General features: G+C 41.2%; 1 protein-coding gene across 1 annotated transcript in view; it reads left to right on the top strand.

Moving 5' to 3' along the window:
• Positions 1 to 17490, top strand: part of Dmrt1 (doublesex and mab-3 related transcription factor 1) — a 101469-nt gene that overhangs the window by 49274 nt on the left and 34705 nt on the right. The window contains exon 4 of the mRNA XM_026413070.2: positions 9270 to 9414. Coding sequence (XP_026268855.1) covers positions 9270 to 9414 — 145 coding nt within the window. The remainder of the gene's footprint in view (positions 1 to 9269; positions 9415 to 17490) is intronic.

Raw genomic sequence — 17490 nt, forward strand, 5'->3', positions numbered from 1 at the left:
TGTGTGTGTGTGAGTGTGCGTGCGTGCACACACCCACAGTAAAAACATATTTGATAATGGCAGTATGGATCCTGAGTTGGTTTTCACTTGTTTTAAAATTCGAAAATCAGTAAAATTTTAGAGAGCAAATTTTTATTTTCAATATTAGACAAAATACTTACATACTTAATATTTGAGGTATGTAATAGGAAGGGTATTTGTGTCTGAAGAGTCATTTGGTGGCAGGCTCAGAAGGGGGTCCCTGGGTGTGACCACCCATCAGAGGCAGGGAGGTGTGCAGGACAGTGGTTGGCAGCCTAGGTGCCAGGCACACTGTGTCTCATGTTCTAGTTCATCCTTAAACAGAGCCCTGTCCAGGATGAGTGACGCCTGGCATAGCTGAGGACACTAAGGGTTAGGGAGGAGAAAGCTCCTGCCAGTACCGCACTGCTGCTCATGGTGAGTTGAGTCGGAGCTGGGGTGTGTTGGCTGCAAGATGACCTTGCTGTCTAGGCCTCTCCAGCCTGCCTTGCAGGACAGATATGTTTGTTGGTCTTAATTGTATGAAACCTGAAAATTTCGAAGAATCACTAAACATTGGCTCTCAGGCGTGTTTCTCTGCTTGCACATGCGCGCGTGCGCACACACACACACACACACTCTTCTGTGTGCTTCAGGGAAAGGTGTTTTCAGTCATTCTTGTGTTTTTACATTACCTAGAGGCAGCCTTTTTCTGTGATGATCTTGGAAGCAGAAAGGGCCTTTTCGTGCCACCCACGAGTCAGGTGTTTCCCCCACTGCTCACCAACCTGTGTTGGAATCTTTAAACGAGTTTGGGGGAAGTATGTGGGAATATGCTTGTGCTGCCAGTTGGAAGGTGGTCCCAGCAGCCTCCCTTGCCCTCCAGGCAGTCTGTCATGTTCAGTACTCATAAGATACCCGTCACACTGCTGATTTATGCTAAAAGTATCCTAATGTTTCTGACAGCTCATGTGTGACATGAATATAATCCATATTTCTTAGAGCAGCTAATCCAAGTGGCTTATTTCCCGATACTGCTGATAGGGCTATATCTCTTGGTGTGGCTGCCATGGAGATTTTGATGGTAACATATTGTTTCTGGGTCACTAGTTTTGTCTAAAACAGTAGGTTGGAACAGAGTAGCAAAGGTTAATTAAGTTTGTCCATCAAGGTGGGAACAGATATGGATGCTTCTGGTCTCAGAATCAAAGTTCCTGAATGTGTGGTTGTGGCCATCTTCTCATTTTCAGGCTATCAAAAAAAAAAAAAATAATAAGTTTCTTGTTTTCTCTAGAAGTAGGAAAAAACACGAGAAGTTGTTAAAAGCCAGAGGCAGCAAGTAGCTCTTTACCATAAGCAGGTGTCTTCATTTAAATTAGCAAGGTGGCTTGGTTTTAGTAGAGACCCATCGGGAGCTTCTGTGCAACTTGCTTTGAATCCTGCTTTCTCTGCTTACTGCCTCTGTGAGCAGGACTGTTACCTGATCTCTCTGAGCGACTTATTATTTGGTGATTACTAAATTATGAGGACTTAGTGAGATAGCAGGCCATTTAGCATTTCTCAATAAATGCTCATTTTCATTCTCAGAAATTCCCTACTTCTGTGTTCAGCAACCAACGTTTTCTCTGGGTAATTGCATCAACAATGTCATCACTGGGGACCCTTCTGCCAGTCTTAAGAGTTGCTACACAGTGCCTTCCAAGACTCAGCAGGCTTTTGAGCGTGGAGCGTTCTGTGTCTGGATAGTCATTAACTAGATTTTTAGAAACAGACTTTCTCATGTCCCTTTCCTCTGGATATTTTACTGAATATGTTTCCTGTTGGTTTTCATCTAAATCCCTCTTGGATTTATGCCTGGCCCTATGTGTGAATTCATTTCAGAAGTCAGGGACTGAATTTTAGATTGTGAATGAGATAAAGGTTAGTGTCTGACCCAGGGGCTAGAATGTACTGCATGAGTATGTAAAGATGACGAAGACACTAAGCTGGTCCCAGCCCGAGTCTGGTCTGCCCTCTCTCTTTTGAGAACCTCCTGCATGCTGCACAGGACCTTCCAGGTTCCAAGAAGAGGAAACACTTTTTTTTAAAAAATTAGACTTTTACTTATTGAGATACCTTTTTTTAAAGGTACTTGCTTCCCTCTGCCTGATTGATAGATACATCAGTGTCTTTTAAACCTTTTAGACTGACACACAGAAACCAATTCAGTATGTATTTACATATACATACATGCACAAAACGCAAAGTTCTTTGAAATAGCTTTTATCCATCCATGCATTAGTAGACTCTCATATATTTTCTGTTTTCTTTATTCAGTTTCATTCATATTATATCATTATTTATTTAGGTGATGTTTCCTTATCTCCCTGGGTTATCCAGGCTAGTCTCTTGACTTCTGGGCTCAAGTGTTTCTTCCTCCCAAGTGCTGTGACTACAGGTGCAAGCCACTGAACCCACCTGAATTTCATATCATTCCTTAAAAAAATTTTGCTTTTTATTTCTTTGTTTTTTTCTAACATTTTATTAGTTGTTGTTGGACCTTTATTTATTTTTATGTGGTGCTGGGAATCGAACCTAGCGCCTGAGCCACAACCCCAGTCCCAATTTGTGCTTTTTCTAACCAACTGAATTATTTCAGGGCCCTGTAAGGAGTAGCATTTCTGCCTTTTGGAAAACAGAACCTAAGGGAAATAAACTATTCTATTAGTGCCACAGATGCAGAGGGCAAAAACAACTGAGTAACGGTTCATAATATTAATTTGGGTTTTTAAAAGCATAGCAGTACTAACATCTTAATTGCTTTTCCGATGAAGACAAGCATAATGAAGCACTAATGTGTCCAGGTGGAATCCCAGTGTCCTTTGGGATGTCTTTCCCTTAAAGTGTGGATCCCTGCTGCTTACCTCTCCACCTTCTCTGGGAGTTGGCAGGTGGTTCCCTTATGTGCTCACGGACAGTTTTGGTTCTGTATTTCCTGATGATTTGTTTATTTTTCTATGGGGCATTTTGTGACTATTTCATTATTTTTAATCTGCTTTGGTATTAATCCAAGCTTGGAATTTAGGTCCTTTCCTTTTATTTCTGCTTGAAAAGCCTCATCCACACAAGTCTCCGTTTGTTTTTGCATATCTCACAGATTTTCTCACCTTGGGAAACTGGTGTTGACAACTGGCAGCACAAGCATATTCCCACATACTTCCTCCAAACTAGTTTAAAGATGTATCATTTTTTAAAGTACCCCACCTCTTTTCAGTGGCACTAGGTATTAAACCCAGGGGCACTCTACCTCTAAGTGACATCACCATCCCTTTTTTGCAGGGGGTGTTTTATTTTAAGACAGGGTCTTGCTAATTTGCTCAGGCTGACCTCAAACTTGTGATCCTCCTGCCTCAGCCTCCTGAGTACCTGGGATAACAGGCATGTGTCACCACACCTGGCTAAATTGTTTGCTCTTTCTGCCATGTCACATAGGCATCCTATTTCTCCCCTCTTTTCCCTCCTCTTCTCCCCTCTCACCTACTCTCAGGAGAGGAAGGGCATCCTTCCCCTCTTGGGATAAGCAGCTGTTATATTATTCAGCATCTAAGTGCAGCCTGCACACTAGACATCCTCCCCTCAGGGTGCCCCCAGAACCCTGGGGCTCTTTGGGAATTCCTCACAAGAGTCTGAGTTCTCACAGGCTTGTCACCCCATCCATCTCCATTTTTCCTCCTTTAAGAGCATTCAAAGGAATGGCCACCTAAAAGACGGAGGGGGAAGTTAACAAAGCTGATTAGTAGAGAGAAAGCAAATCTTTGGAGGACTGGATGAACAGGAAAGGGAAGTGGGGAGCCATGGATTGTAGTAGTGGGGAATCTGCCTGTGCTACATGATTTAGCCTGTTGATGTTTCCTTTATGCCTAAAGTATGTGCATAATGGCGATCACTGTTAGCCTGCATAGTAAGAATAATTCTTTCTAGCTGGGAAGTGTGCAGTGCCAGAGGATGAATGTGCATTTCAGTAGGTGAATGGGCACCTTATAAGGTGCAGTCTGTGATCTAGGACAGCTTAGATTATGTGGTTAGGTGAACGTGGGAACAGGTGTCCCATTCAGACAGTTTGAAAAGAGACTTATATTAAAATCAAAGACATCATTTACTGAAGGCAAAATTCAGCCCTGACCTTTACTCTTGGTTTTACCAGGAGACCTGAAATTCTGCAGCCTGTAAAGACTTGCCTTCTTTTGTAAAATGTTTCTGACCAGATAACCGAAGGTTCACCCCAAATGATTTAAAAGACCACGAGCCCCATGTCAGTGTCAGGGGACTCTACAATTAGAACTGTCATCCTACAGAACTCTTCTCAGGAACACCGTCCCTTACCTAAACTCCAGCAAGATTATTCTGTCTCCGTGAATCCCCTTTAGCCATTCACCTAGAAGGAGTGTTCAGTTCAGTGTAGAACTAGTCATTCTTCCTATCTGAAGCAAAGTAGACTCAATGAATAGTATTCAGGAACTTTTGAGAAAAGAAATGAGGTCAAACATTTTTATGCTTTGTTTATATTATCGTTACTATGAAAGAGAGCAGTTATGATGTATAAAGAGAACCTATGGTTCAGATTTATTGTGATGTATTTTTCTCAGCAATTTGATAAAACAAACCATTAAACTCTTACCTTCCTTTGGGTTAAGACTAACAGCATGTGCGTTCTCTGCCAGCCCAGCTCCTGTCTGTGGGTCCTGTTCGGGCTCAGGGGCTGGGGAGGGTAATAAAATTATAAAACTTACCTCTTGCTTGCCAACTACCACGTGCTGATAATAATAGTAACCACAATTCACCAGAGTCCTGGGTTTTTTAAGTTTTACTTGGTTTATTTGTTTAATTTAAAGGAATTAAAAATCTAAAGAAACAAGGTAGCATTGCAAAAAGGAAAGAATAACATGCCCCTTGAGCAGAACTGAATAGTTCTAATTAGTTTATAGCTTCTGTCCCTCAGTAGTGCTTTGCTCTTTTCTTTTCACTGGTGGTGAGGGGCTGAGCCAAGGTTATCAGGTTAGTTTAAAGCTGGGTTTCTCAACCTTGGCACTACCAAAATGTTGGGCTGGATACTTTGTCGTGTGGGGGACTGTCCTGCACATTGTGGGAAGATGTCACCTGGCCTTTGCCAAGAGATACCAGGAGCACTCCCCTCCCCCCAGTTGTGACAATCCAAATTATATTGTTGATGTTGTGTGCACTACAAATATGAAATCCAACCATTATGTACAACTGTAGTGCACCAATAGGAAACATGGGGCAGGGGAGTGAGAAAATGTCTCCATACAGTCAGAAGTTCCCCAGGGACCAGGTCCCCCCCCCCCATGGAGAATTATGGGTTTAAGGTAAAACAGGTTTCAAAGTCTTCATTATTTACCCATTTTGTCTAAACCAAAAGTAGCAGAATTGTGATTTTTTTTTTCAGTTAGAAGGGAGCAGATAGCAATTTAAAGTTTTAAATAGTATCCTACTGTACATTTTCCTGAGCTTTCTGGGTGAATTGCAGTTCAGATATAACTTTATGTTTCAGAGATATACATGCACTTAGAAACAAACAGGGCCATGCTTCTTTATGTGTGGGTAGTCATGTGGGTGTTGTTTGTGGATTATTCTTTGTGTTGGATGGAGCTGAATGATTGATAACCTCAGTAAGTTCACATTTTAATGACATCAAATGGAGTCTGACCCTTTGTATCTTTTCTTCTTTTGCTGAAAGTTTTCTGTAGCTCAGTGATCTTTTGGATTTGTTGGGGAAATTGAATGAATACGAAGAACTCAATTCCTAGTTTCAAATAATTCTTGTAATTTGATGCTTTCTAAAAATATAGAAAGGGAATTATGGGGATATTAGCATATGTATACGTTTGAAATTGTTTTTATTTTCCAGCAGGTTTTATTTTTTAAAAAAGAACTCTATCATTTATCTTTCTTCTCAGATAATATACACAGTGGGATTGGCACTGTCACAATTGACCTTTTGCATTTTTAAAGTAACACGAGGAATATTGTGATTTCATACTTCTCAGATGTTTAGAGATATGTTGATAATTTTAGAGTATTGCTTTTCAATCTTCATGACATTTTAGAATTAATTACTTGGGAAGCTTTGGAACGACCCAGGGTCCAGGCCACACCCAGACCAATTAAATCAGATTTTCTAGGGTTAGAACCCAGACTCTCAGTACAGGGTGAAGGAGAGCCCTTTTTGTAGTGAGACTCAAGGTTAAGAACTAGTGCACATATTTCTGAAGTTTTATTGGAACACAGCCAATTGATTTGCCAGTTGCCTACAGGGGACTTGCAAAGCCTAAAATATTTACTATTTGATCATTTACAGCAAAAAGTTTGCTGACCCCTGATTTGGGTTTACAGTGAACATTTTTCAAACATTTTAAACAGATTAGTAGAAACTTTCACAGTAAAAGGAAAATATAGAGCATTTTGCAGGGCCTTGCAGGCTCGAGACCTTTCCTTCTACAGAGGGAAAACTGAAAAGCAGCTGGCCTGCCCTGGCACATAACCTGTAATCCTCGTGACTCTCGAGGCTGAGGCAGGAGAGACACAAATTTGAGGTCAGCCTGGGCAATTCAGCAAGACTCTGTCTCAAAATCAAAAGGGATGGCCTTGTAGCTCAGTGATAGAGTGCCTCTGAGTTTCATCCCCAGTACCTAAAACGACCCCCCCACACACACACATAAAAAACCTGAAAATTATTTTCCTTGAAGGACTGACATGCACTCAGATGAGACTAGCTCCCTATCCAGAGTGGGGACGCCCTGTTATTCATACCAGGGTGTTCTGTACTCTTTTGTTAGTCCCTTGTTGCTAACTTGGTGCTCATTGCTCAGACTGCATAACTGACCTGATGGAAGTCTGGAGACAGAAATGGCTCTTTAAGATGTGCTTGAGTTTCTTATTACCATTGCAACACTTCAGGAAGATGCAAGAGCCCTGAAAAAATTGTTGATGCTTTGGGGTCTTTTACAGGTAAAAGAAAAATAATAAAAGCAAAAAAATGCCACTTGCCATAATTTTCATCCTATCCCACTTCCATCGGAAACTTGGTGGTTATAAGCAGTTTGCTAAAGAATTTTTAGAACATTGGTTCTGGGCTCCTAAGTAAGAGAGAAAGTATGGTTTTTCAAGCTCTTAGTCATCAGAGTGAATCCGCTTCTCTGGGATTGCTTGTGAGGCAATCAGGCCCTACCCAGACCTAGCACACTGACTCTGCACTTAACAGATCCCCATGCCGGTTCAGGGAGTGCTGGGGAGCACTGATCTAATTGGGAACCTAGTTTGTGTAGTAAACTGCTACCATTGATTGTCCTCCCTCTTGAATGATTTCATAGCTCCCTGATGGGCCCTCCTGACCTGGACACTCTCATTAGGGTGGCAGGCAGTTCTTGGCCTTGGGCTATTTTCCAAGTACAGCTTGCTTTGACCTCCTATTTGGTGAAGATTTATATGACAGAAGAAAATGGAAATGGAATGATTGGCCTAGAAAAGATGCCACTGTATATATTTTGAAAAGCAAAAAGAAGAGTAGTTTGCTCATTGAAACTTCAGTTGAAAGGAAATAAATACCTGTAATGAAGTCATTTCTACTTCTCCAAGGGGTGAGAATCCACCCCTCAGAGCATGCATTTGAACTGGGAAGATCAAACATGAATCCTTCAATCATCTCAAAGTATCATACAGAAATCAGGAACTTGCCACCAAACAATTCCATAGTATTCAAAATGCACTCAGACCATGGTGACTTGAGAAGTTATCAGAATTTAGATATTCATAGAAAATCTCCAGGAAGCCCAGAAACTAATTTTACCTGCCAGGTGTGTTAAGTTGACATACAGTGGATTTAAAAACACCATTTTTGAAATTAGTTCTTAATTCTGATCATGATTAGTTTATCCTTAGACATTTCCTTAGAAAGACTGTTATTTAAAAGTGGCTGTCATCTACAGGCTAGGAGTGTACACCAGTGGTAGAGCGCTCTACCACAAGGTCCACAAGGTCCTAGGGTTGATCCCCAGCATCTAAATAAATAAGTAAATGCAGTACCATCCAAATTTAATTTTTAAAGGCAATATAAATCATCCATCTCTGCTCTTGTCATGAAGATATGATCATGAGTTATTCAACTCATGATCATATCTTCATGACAGCTTAGTAGCTGTACCAGCTTCCATGCAGGAAACAATTCTAGATGTTGGCATAAGTGCCCCCTCTGCAATCATCAGAAGCACTGGAAAAACTGAAGTTGGGGCCCTGTCTATCATCAGAAGGATTTTTCCAGTCATCAGAAGGACTGGAAAAACTGAAGTTAGGTCACATCTCCTGAGATTTGAAGGAAGAGATCAGGAAGCAATGGAGAACTTCTCTTTACATAAAAGGTACCCAGAGTCCCAAAGACAGGATCTGGTTTCCAGAAAAATGTGTGACTGCCAGGCCTGTGTGTCAGCTGCCAGCGCTCCTGGATGGGTAGCTTGTGCTTCCCTGCTGCCTTCCCATCCCCACTCTTTTGTGGTCACTAGCAAAATCCAGATCCCTTCTGAATCCAGATCCCTTACCTTTCTCCTTTGCTACAGGGAACGGCATAGAAGGAGATGGGCATGGACGCTGACTGACAGGACCCAGCATGGCATCCCACTGGGGACAGCTTACCCCTGTGCTTGGTTTCCATGTTATTGTTTACAGTCTTCAAAAGGCGTCCTTATATGAATAGTATAAGGTAACCAAGGCCAGGTGCCATTTTTACCCAGAAGGAAACATGAAGAAGGTCAAAGCAGCTCAGTAGCCTCCCAGTAGGTGTGTTGGCTCCTGAGCATGGCTCTCCCCTCTCTACCACCCTGTTCTTTTTAGTACTTGTTAACTGAGCATCATATAACCCACATGGAATTTTCGGGGTGCTTTTGAGGGGACCCAAAGATAGGAAAGTCACCTTGAGGGTACACAGTTCTAGTTTTAAAAAAAATATTTATTTATTCATTTATCCTAATTAGGTATATATGACAGCAGAATGCATTTTGATTCATTGTACACAACTGCAGCACAACTTTTAATTTCTCTGTCTGTATAAGATGTAGTGTCGCACCATATGTGTAGTCATAGGCACACTAGGGTAATGATGTCCATCTCGTTCCACGATCTTTCCTGCCCCCATACCCACACTCCTCCCCTCTTTTTTTTTTTTTAAATAATTGTAAAATGAAACTTTGGTCTTATTGTGTTCTTTCTTTTTTCTTAAGCAGATGAAAAACTCGGAGAATCGCCATGCAGTGAGTTCCCAGTACAGGATGCATTCTTACTATGGGCCTCCCTCCTACCTGGGCCAGAGTGTGTCCCAAATCTTCACTTTTGAGGATGGCCCTTCCTACTCGGAAGCCAAATCGAGTGGTAGGTGTCTGCTCTCAGGCTGGCTTTGGGGGTGGGGAGAGGATGTGCAGCCAACATGGGGTGTCCTAACCTCTTTGATGGCTGTTATCTGTTAGGAACTGTTGGGAAGTTCCTTGTGTGTGAAGCTGAGATAACTATCCTTTAAAGTATTTAGCAATGGATTGATTTTTGCTTTGCTTGATTTTTTTAATATGATAATTTTTTCTGAGTACAACAGTAAGATGTGAAACTTCTATTCAAAAGCTAAAAATGTATTTTCTACAGGCTCAGCGTGCAACAGGGTCACTCTTGTTGGTGGTGGCAGTGCTGGGGATCAAACTCGGGGCCTTGTCCCTTCTAGGCAAGTGCTGTACCACTGAGGGTACACAGGGATACTTTAAATGTGGTTCAAGTCTCAGGATTTTTTCCTGAAGTGAATTTCTGAATACTGAATACTAGTTTCCCAAAGATTTTCATTTTAAAATGTGAAGGTGTATTCATCTTTTGGGGGGAAAATAAAATAACATAATAAAACATTTTTTAATACAGTCAATCTCAGAGTTTATGCAGTAGCAATGCAAATAACTCTGATATAATGGCTTTAAAATAAAAAATGACTGTTTAATGAACCAAAGCACTTTGAAGTACACAATTCCTCAACTTCACTTTTAACCTTCTCCCCAACATTTATGCTGTGATGATAGGCAGGTCTTTTATGGCTGCTGTTTCCAGATGCTGTTTTTAAGTCCTTTATATTTATGCATCATCTTTTGATTTAGAAAATTGAGAAGCAAACACAGTCGAGGCAGTAAGTGGAAATCAGGGCCTTAGTGAGTGATTGGAAGAGACACTGATTTGTCAACGCCTACTCTATAATAAATAAAAGGAGAAGTTTGGTTTCCAAATAACTTGACTATGGAGATCATATTTGTTTGCAGAGCAGACTTTTTGAGAATCAGAAACATGCCTTGATTTTAAAAATCAGAACAATAAAATCTTAAAAAGCTGGGCAAGTTATGCTTTATTTGCTATATTAAAATAAAATATTGGCTTCCATGCCCAGCTGCCTACCTTATGTATAAATATTGTATAAAAGTTATGTCAAGCTAAAGATGTTAAATAATAAATAAAATATTTTTAAAATGGTGGCTTCTATTATTATAGAATACGTAAGTCAGGGGAGCTAATTTGAACTGTAGAGACTGAAGTATACATTGCCGATTACAGTTTCATTTTTATTAATAATCATTATTTGGGGAGTGGGCAAGCATACCTCTACTTCATAAACATTCATTTTGTGTGCTCTATGCTCTATGGTCCTTCTTGCATGCTGCCTTGGATTCTGTATAAAATCTGGATCATAAGCTACTTGAAGACAGAGGACTCATCTCATATGCCTTTTTACTTGCTATGATGACTTGTTTGCTGCTTATTGGTTGAGCAAATGAATGAGTGACTGACACATTTTTGAGTGAGCTTTCTCTGTAAGGAACCCAGACATAAAAAGTTCAGAAGCCTACTGCATTGCTTGTCTGATGGAGCCAGTGAGCAATTTGGGTTTGAAGCAGTTAAAGAAACGTTTGTCCAGATAGAAAATTAAAACTGAAACCCACTTGTAGGAAGAAATTGCTTGAGCTTCTTACTCCAGGAATAATGGAGTATATTTAGAAGCACTGGCATTCTGGAGACAAAGGTGTAAATTCAGAGCAGGGCAGTAAGACAAAAATATAAGAGGCAATTTATTAGAGCAGAGAAGAAGGAACTCGGAGAAGAGCAGTAGGCATGGGAATTTATGGCAGAAAAAGAAGTGACCAGGAGGAAAGAGGTTACAGTCCAGGAAAGTGAGGCCAGCATAGCAGTGCTCAGAGGGGAAAACTACTGGAATTTCTTGCGGCTTTTCCAAGGACATATAGAATTGAACCCATGGGTGTGAGAAGGCCCCAGGTTTGACTGCTTGGGACCCTCTGACTCCATTGCAGTTCATCTGGAGCTTGAGCTGTGGAAATGAGTGGATTAGCCAGGAAGAGCTACAGTGAAATCTCAGTAAATATTTACTTTGGAATTACTATGGATAAAGAGAATATGAATTAATAGGAAATCAAGTCCCAGCTAATTTTTGAAAGAAATGTGGCTTTATAACTTCTAAAGATGTGCTGTCTTTGGGTGCAGTGCATGGCATTTGAACAGAGCAGATGGGAATGGAAAGGGAAATTTGTGTTTGGGGACAAGAATGCCCAATAGACCATCTTTAGGGACATGGGATCCTATTTCATCTTCAGCATTGACAGAGCGGAGAGAACTTTGGGGGCAAGTTAGGCTCTTTGTTAAGTGGGGCTGAGGTGGGGAGGGATGGAGTGGGACGCAGTGGGTGGGATGAGGGACATCATTATACTTACTTATGAGAAATTCAGGAAGGCTGGCTAATTTACCAGTGCCTTTTAGCAGTCCTACCAATGTTAATTTAAGTTCCTTTGGTTTGCTTTAACAAATAAGTTATAATTTCAAAGAAGTAAATCAATTATTTTAAGGGGGACTTCTAAATGATTTGAAGAACTTTTTTTTAAATAGATAATGTTTTCTTTAAAATCCTATTTGAGTATAAATGTGTCTCTTAAATCCATGTTTCTTCAGTTTTTTTTTTTAAAGGTAAATGTAAGCTTACCTTCTCTTCAGCATCTGAATAAATGAATCTGACTACAGTGTTTTCCTCTGATTTTGCTGAAATTGGTAACATGAAAATAGAATGTTAAGGGGGAAAGATTCACAGGAGAAGTTTTCCTTTTCCCTCTTCACATTTTTATTTTTAAATAAACAAAGTTTGCACCATTCCCTCTCTTTTCCATATCCTGGAAAGTGTCAATGGTTGGATCAGAGAGATGTGGGCTGGGTCCTGTAGAAGCCACTGAAACTAAGTGAGATGAGAAGCAATTATAGGATTTTTAGCAGATGTTGTCATGTCCTGCTTGTGGTTTTTAGAGATGGCCCTGACTACTGTTTAAGAGTGGACCATAGGGATGCAAAGGTAGAAACAGGGAGACCAGTTAGAAGGCTGTTGCAGTCACTCTAGCAAAAGATGATCTTGGCTTAGCATGGGAGCAAGGTGATGATGACAAGTGGTTGAATTCTGGATATGCTTAGAAGACAGAACTGACAAAATTTGCAGATGGGATTGGGATACAACAGAAGGAAAGGAAGTGGAGGACGACTTCATGTTTTTGACCTGATCAAGTACAAGATTGAAGTCTCCAAGGTAAAAGACCATGGGGAAAAAGAGGTTGGTGGGAATTAGAAGATTTTTTTTTTTCTGCAGTGTTGTAAATTGAACCCAGGGCCTTACACATGCTAAACAAACACTCTGCTACTCAGCTATGTTCCCAGATCCTAGGAGATTAATTTGCACATATTAGATTTGGAGTATTCATGAGGCACCCAGGTAGATTGTTAGGTGGGAGCTGGATATTGAGAGGAATATCCTGCTAGAAATGAAAATTTTGAGAATTCGACGATGCATTGATGTTAGTGTGATCCATCACCTAGAGAAACAGATGTAAATGGAAAGTAAAGAACCAAGGCTGAATCTGGAGCCCTCCTGTGTTTAGTGTTCTGATGGATGGGGAGCACCAGCAATGGAGAGGGCATTGAGGAGCACCCAATGAGGAAGCAAGAAATTGCAGGGGAGTGGTGTCTGCAAGCCAGGTGAAGACAGTGTTTCAATGAGCAGAGCCAAACAGACTGACAGGTCAAGGGAGACGAGCACTGGAATTGACTATTGGCTGTTGCCAGGTGCAAATGATGGATGACCTCACTAAGTGGTTGCTTTTGTGGGGAGGTGGGGACCAAAGCCTGATTGTATATTAGTAGTGCATGGGACAGAAGAACGGGGCAGTGAGTATAGACAGCTCTTCAGGGAGTTTCCCCATAAGGGAAGTGGTGAGATGGGCAGTCACTAGAGGGGAGAGGAGATTGATAGGCGTGTGTGTGTGTGTGTGTGTTGATAAGAGTGATGCAGTTGAGGGGAAAACTTGCTGATACAGCTGATGTGTGGGGACACAATTGCTCTAGCAGTGTCCCTGAATAGGCAAGACAGGATGGGACACAGGGCAGTGGTGGGTCTTGCTGGTGCATTGTTAATGGTCCCAGAGAAGAGATGAGTAAAGGAATTGAAAATAAATGGAAATTTCATAGCAGTTTGATGAAGCAAGTTTATATCCAGTGAGCCTAATAAAAAACTGTGGCTTGTATTTTTTTGCCTTTCATTTTTTTTATTGAGGTAAAATACACCTAACACAGAATCATCATTAAACATTTTAAAGTACACAGTTCAGTGCCATTTGGTATATTCACAGTGTTGGGCAACTATCACTTCTGTCCAGTTACAAGTCTCTCATCCACCCTAGGAGGAGGCCTTGTACCCATGAGGCAGTTATTCTCCTTTCCTGAAGCCCCTGGGAACCACTAATCTGCTTTCTGGACAATCACTCTACCACTGAGCCACATCCCAGCCTCCTCTAAAATGCTTCCTATCTAGATTTAGCTATTCTGGATTTCATGTAAATGGAATTATCTAGTATGTGGCTTTTTTTCTTGTATTTGTTCTTTTAAGATATGCATGACAGTAGAATGTATTCTGGTATATTATACATACATGGAGTATAACTTATTCTGATTAGACTCTAACTCTTATGGTTGTACATGATGCAGAGTTACCCTGGTCATGTATTCAAATACAAGAATAGGAAAGTTATGCCTGATTCATTCTGCTATCCTTCCTATTCCCTTCCTCTTTTCCTTTTTTTCATTCCCCTTTATCTAATCCAGTGGACTTCTATTTTTCCCCTCCCCATCCTCCCTTGTGGATTAGGAACTACATACCAGAGAAGTGGTATGTGGCCTTTGTGTTTGACTTCTTTCTCTAAGCCTAATGTTTTCATACTACATTCCTTTTTATGGCTAATATTCTATGATATGGATAGATCTCATTTGTTTATTAGTTAATGGACATTTGAGTTCTTTCCATCGTTTGGCTGTTATAAATAGCACAAGTATGCAGTACACATCTTTGTTGGACTATCTGTATTCTGTTCTTCTAGACATACACCAAGGAGTGTATGTTAGTCAGCTTTTTATCACTATAACAAAATGCCTGAGATGATTAACCTGTAGAGAAAAGGTTTATTCTTGCTCATGGTTTTGGAAGTTTTAGTCCCTGAGATGTGGCACCATTGCTTTAGGTCTTTGATGGAGATGCCAGATGGCAGGGATGGGAGTGTGTGGTGGAGCAAAACCACTCACTTAATTAGCCAGGAAGCAAAAAGAAAGGAAAAGGCTAAGATCCTACATTCTCCTTCAAGGGCACTCCCAAGGACCAGACTAAAGTTAAATGGAGTTGCTGGATCACATACAAGTTCTTTGTTTAATTTTATAGAGGAACACCAACTCTTTTCCACTGGACTTTACCATTTTACATGCCAACCTTAATGTATGAGGGTTTCCATTCCCCATATCCCTGCCAATACCTGTCTTCCATTTTTTTTTCAATTAATGGCTCTAGTACTTCATTTATATCAACTTATTTTAAAAGTATCACACTAGGGAGATTAGAAACTGAAAAAAAATTAATACAAAACAAACCATAGGTCCTTCCCTACAGAAGGATGTAAGTGGAGGACTGACTCATGTGATAGTGTGACCACTTCCTAGTAACAGACAGACACTGTTCAGGGGGCAGTAGGGGGAACATTCTGGAAATGTTGCCTCTTCATCTAGTGACATTGGAGCACCTCTTTTTAATAGGTATGCACGTGTCTACAAGTGGGTAACAGTTCCTATCTGTAAATAGGCGCCTTTTTTGGCTCTTGAGTGTAAGTCCTGGGGAACATGGCTGGATGACGTTGACACCTGCAACGTAGTTTAGGCTTAACATGGTGAAAGTGAACATCTTAGGTCTTGCCTATTTTGGAATCTCATTTTAAATAGGAGCAATGGTGCCTCCTGTTTCTTTTGGGCTTCTCCTGCCTCAGACACAGAGGTAGGCTCCCACACACTTACCCTTCCTTCGCGTTGAACCTGTGTTCTTTCCAGGAGAAAGAGTCAGACGCTTGAGGCGGTGCTTGTATCTGGAGGTTTTCACATGTTACTTAACATGCAGAGGGTGTCAGATGAGGTACAGGGCATCTGCCTCTGCCCAAAGGTCAGAAATCCAGGTCAGTGGAAGGGCCTCTCAGATCGAAGACCTCGTGTTCCTTCAGTGACATCAGAGCACAATGCAGAGAGTCTTCTGTGCTTCCAAATGGGGCTTTTTTAATTCATTCAGCATTAGTGGTTTTGTAGGGCAGTGTAGATGTGTCTGATTCAGCTAATGTGCTCTTCCCCCATAGTAAGTACATGTAATATGGCTAAGTTGTCACCCCAGCAAATGGACTTGCCTAAAGTTGCACTTTGGAGCTAAGCTTTTGGGAAAAGGTCACCTGGCAGAACTTCCCAGTTGCAGTGAGAATCGAGGCCGTGCTGCTAGTTGGAAGCACCCTTAGATCTCCTTGCTTGCCATCCAAGAGGCCAGAGCCACCTTTTATGTGAGTGAGATGACATTCTGAATTGAGTGGTAACACAGTAAGAGATGGCAGGTGTGATCAGGCCTTTTGCTCCTTCTGGCAGCATTGGGTTGTTGCTTCCGGCAGTTCTTCCCATAAGGGAGAAGAATGTTCTGGAACATTTAGAATCAGACTCAGGAAGGACAGGAGCTAAGGAATCTGAGGTGGCTTCTGTGTGTGTTGTACCCTGAGTTGTGTGGCAAGCCTGGAGGAGAAACATTGACCCTTGTCTCCCTGCTTTAAGGAAAGCTGAGTGCATTTTATGCAACATTTAGAAAATGTTGAGTTTAATTCAAACTTGGCAGTTTAGGAAATGACTTATCATTTGCTAAATTTCAAAGAAAAGAGCACTGTGCTGGTAAACCTATTTTCCTTATGTGACCTTTAGCTTTAGCTTTGCACAGAGTTAAGTGGAGCATTCATTGGCAAGGACCCGTGTAGGCCAGCACAATGGAGGAAATGGGGGGGGGGTCTGGCTCAGATACCCAACTCTTAGCCTGACAGAGAGATGCTCAGTTAATATATCAGAGCTCCAGTTCCCCTTTCAGAAAGTTGAAAAAATAATAACATTATCTATTTTATATATGGGTCACCTAAAGAATTGGGTAAAAGCATGGCAACAGTTCTGTTCTCATGTGAAGAGTGTCACTTACATACTTTTCTACTTGGCAGGTGCCTGGCAGTGGGCTCTACAAATGAAAGTGACTGTAGTCATTAAAGAGGATTTAGTTTTAGCTTATCTGGAGCCCTGAGGTACTGTGTGTGTGTGTGTGTGGGGGATGATTCTAGAACTTATTTAGACATCATGCTGTGCTGAATGAGGAAAATGAAGTGTACTAATTTTAAGCGTATTTATTATCAACATTTAGAAATGTCACCTTTGAGGATTTGTTTTTATTATATCATACATTTGCTAAATATGGAATACAAAGAAAAACCACCAGAGAGGAGGGATATATGGGGGCACCAGCAGGTCCAGGAGAAGCTTGACAACTTGCTGTTTGGGGAACACAAATAGAGTTGTCTTTTTCAAACCTTTTTGTTTTTCCATGAAAAGAGCACCCTATAAGGCAAACAGCAAGATTAAAACCTGATGGGCCCCTGACACGTCCTGTGTGTAAAATTCCATTTGAGCAGACCACCACAGGCTGTCATGTAGAGACAGACCCCCGCCCCCATGGGGAGATCAGGCTCACTCACATAAGGAAAGCCTTGTGGCATGGTAGCAAGAATTACCAGGGTGTGTTCTCACACACACAAGGTTGGCTCGGAATTATCCAGGAGCCTAGCATTGTGCTGTATTCTTAGAGAGCTCCTAGGGTGGTTCCTGGCCTCTTGGAAGAATAAGAAACCAACTTTTGGATGTGTTTTGCTCATTCCTTGCTGATCTGAAAGTTATGAATCTACATGGGTGTAACTGCTAGACCTCAAACACCCTGGATTTGTATCCTATAGAATCTTCTTTTTGGAAAATTCAAATTTTAAGGACTTAGTTCTTTACATGTGA

This window comes from Urocitellus parryii, chromosome 4, assembly GCF_045843805.1.
Source record: "Urocitellus parryii isolate mUroPar1 chromosome 4, mUroPar1.hap1, whole genome shotgun sequence".
In the NCBI taxonomy this organism is placed as follows: Eukaryota; Metazoa; Chordata; class Mammalia; order Rodentia; family Sciuridae; genus Urocitellus; species Urocitellus parryii.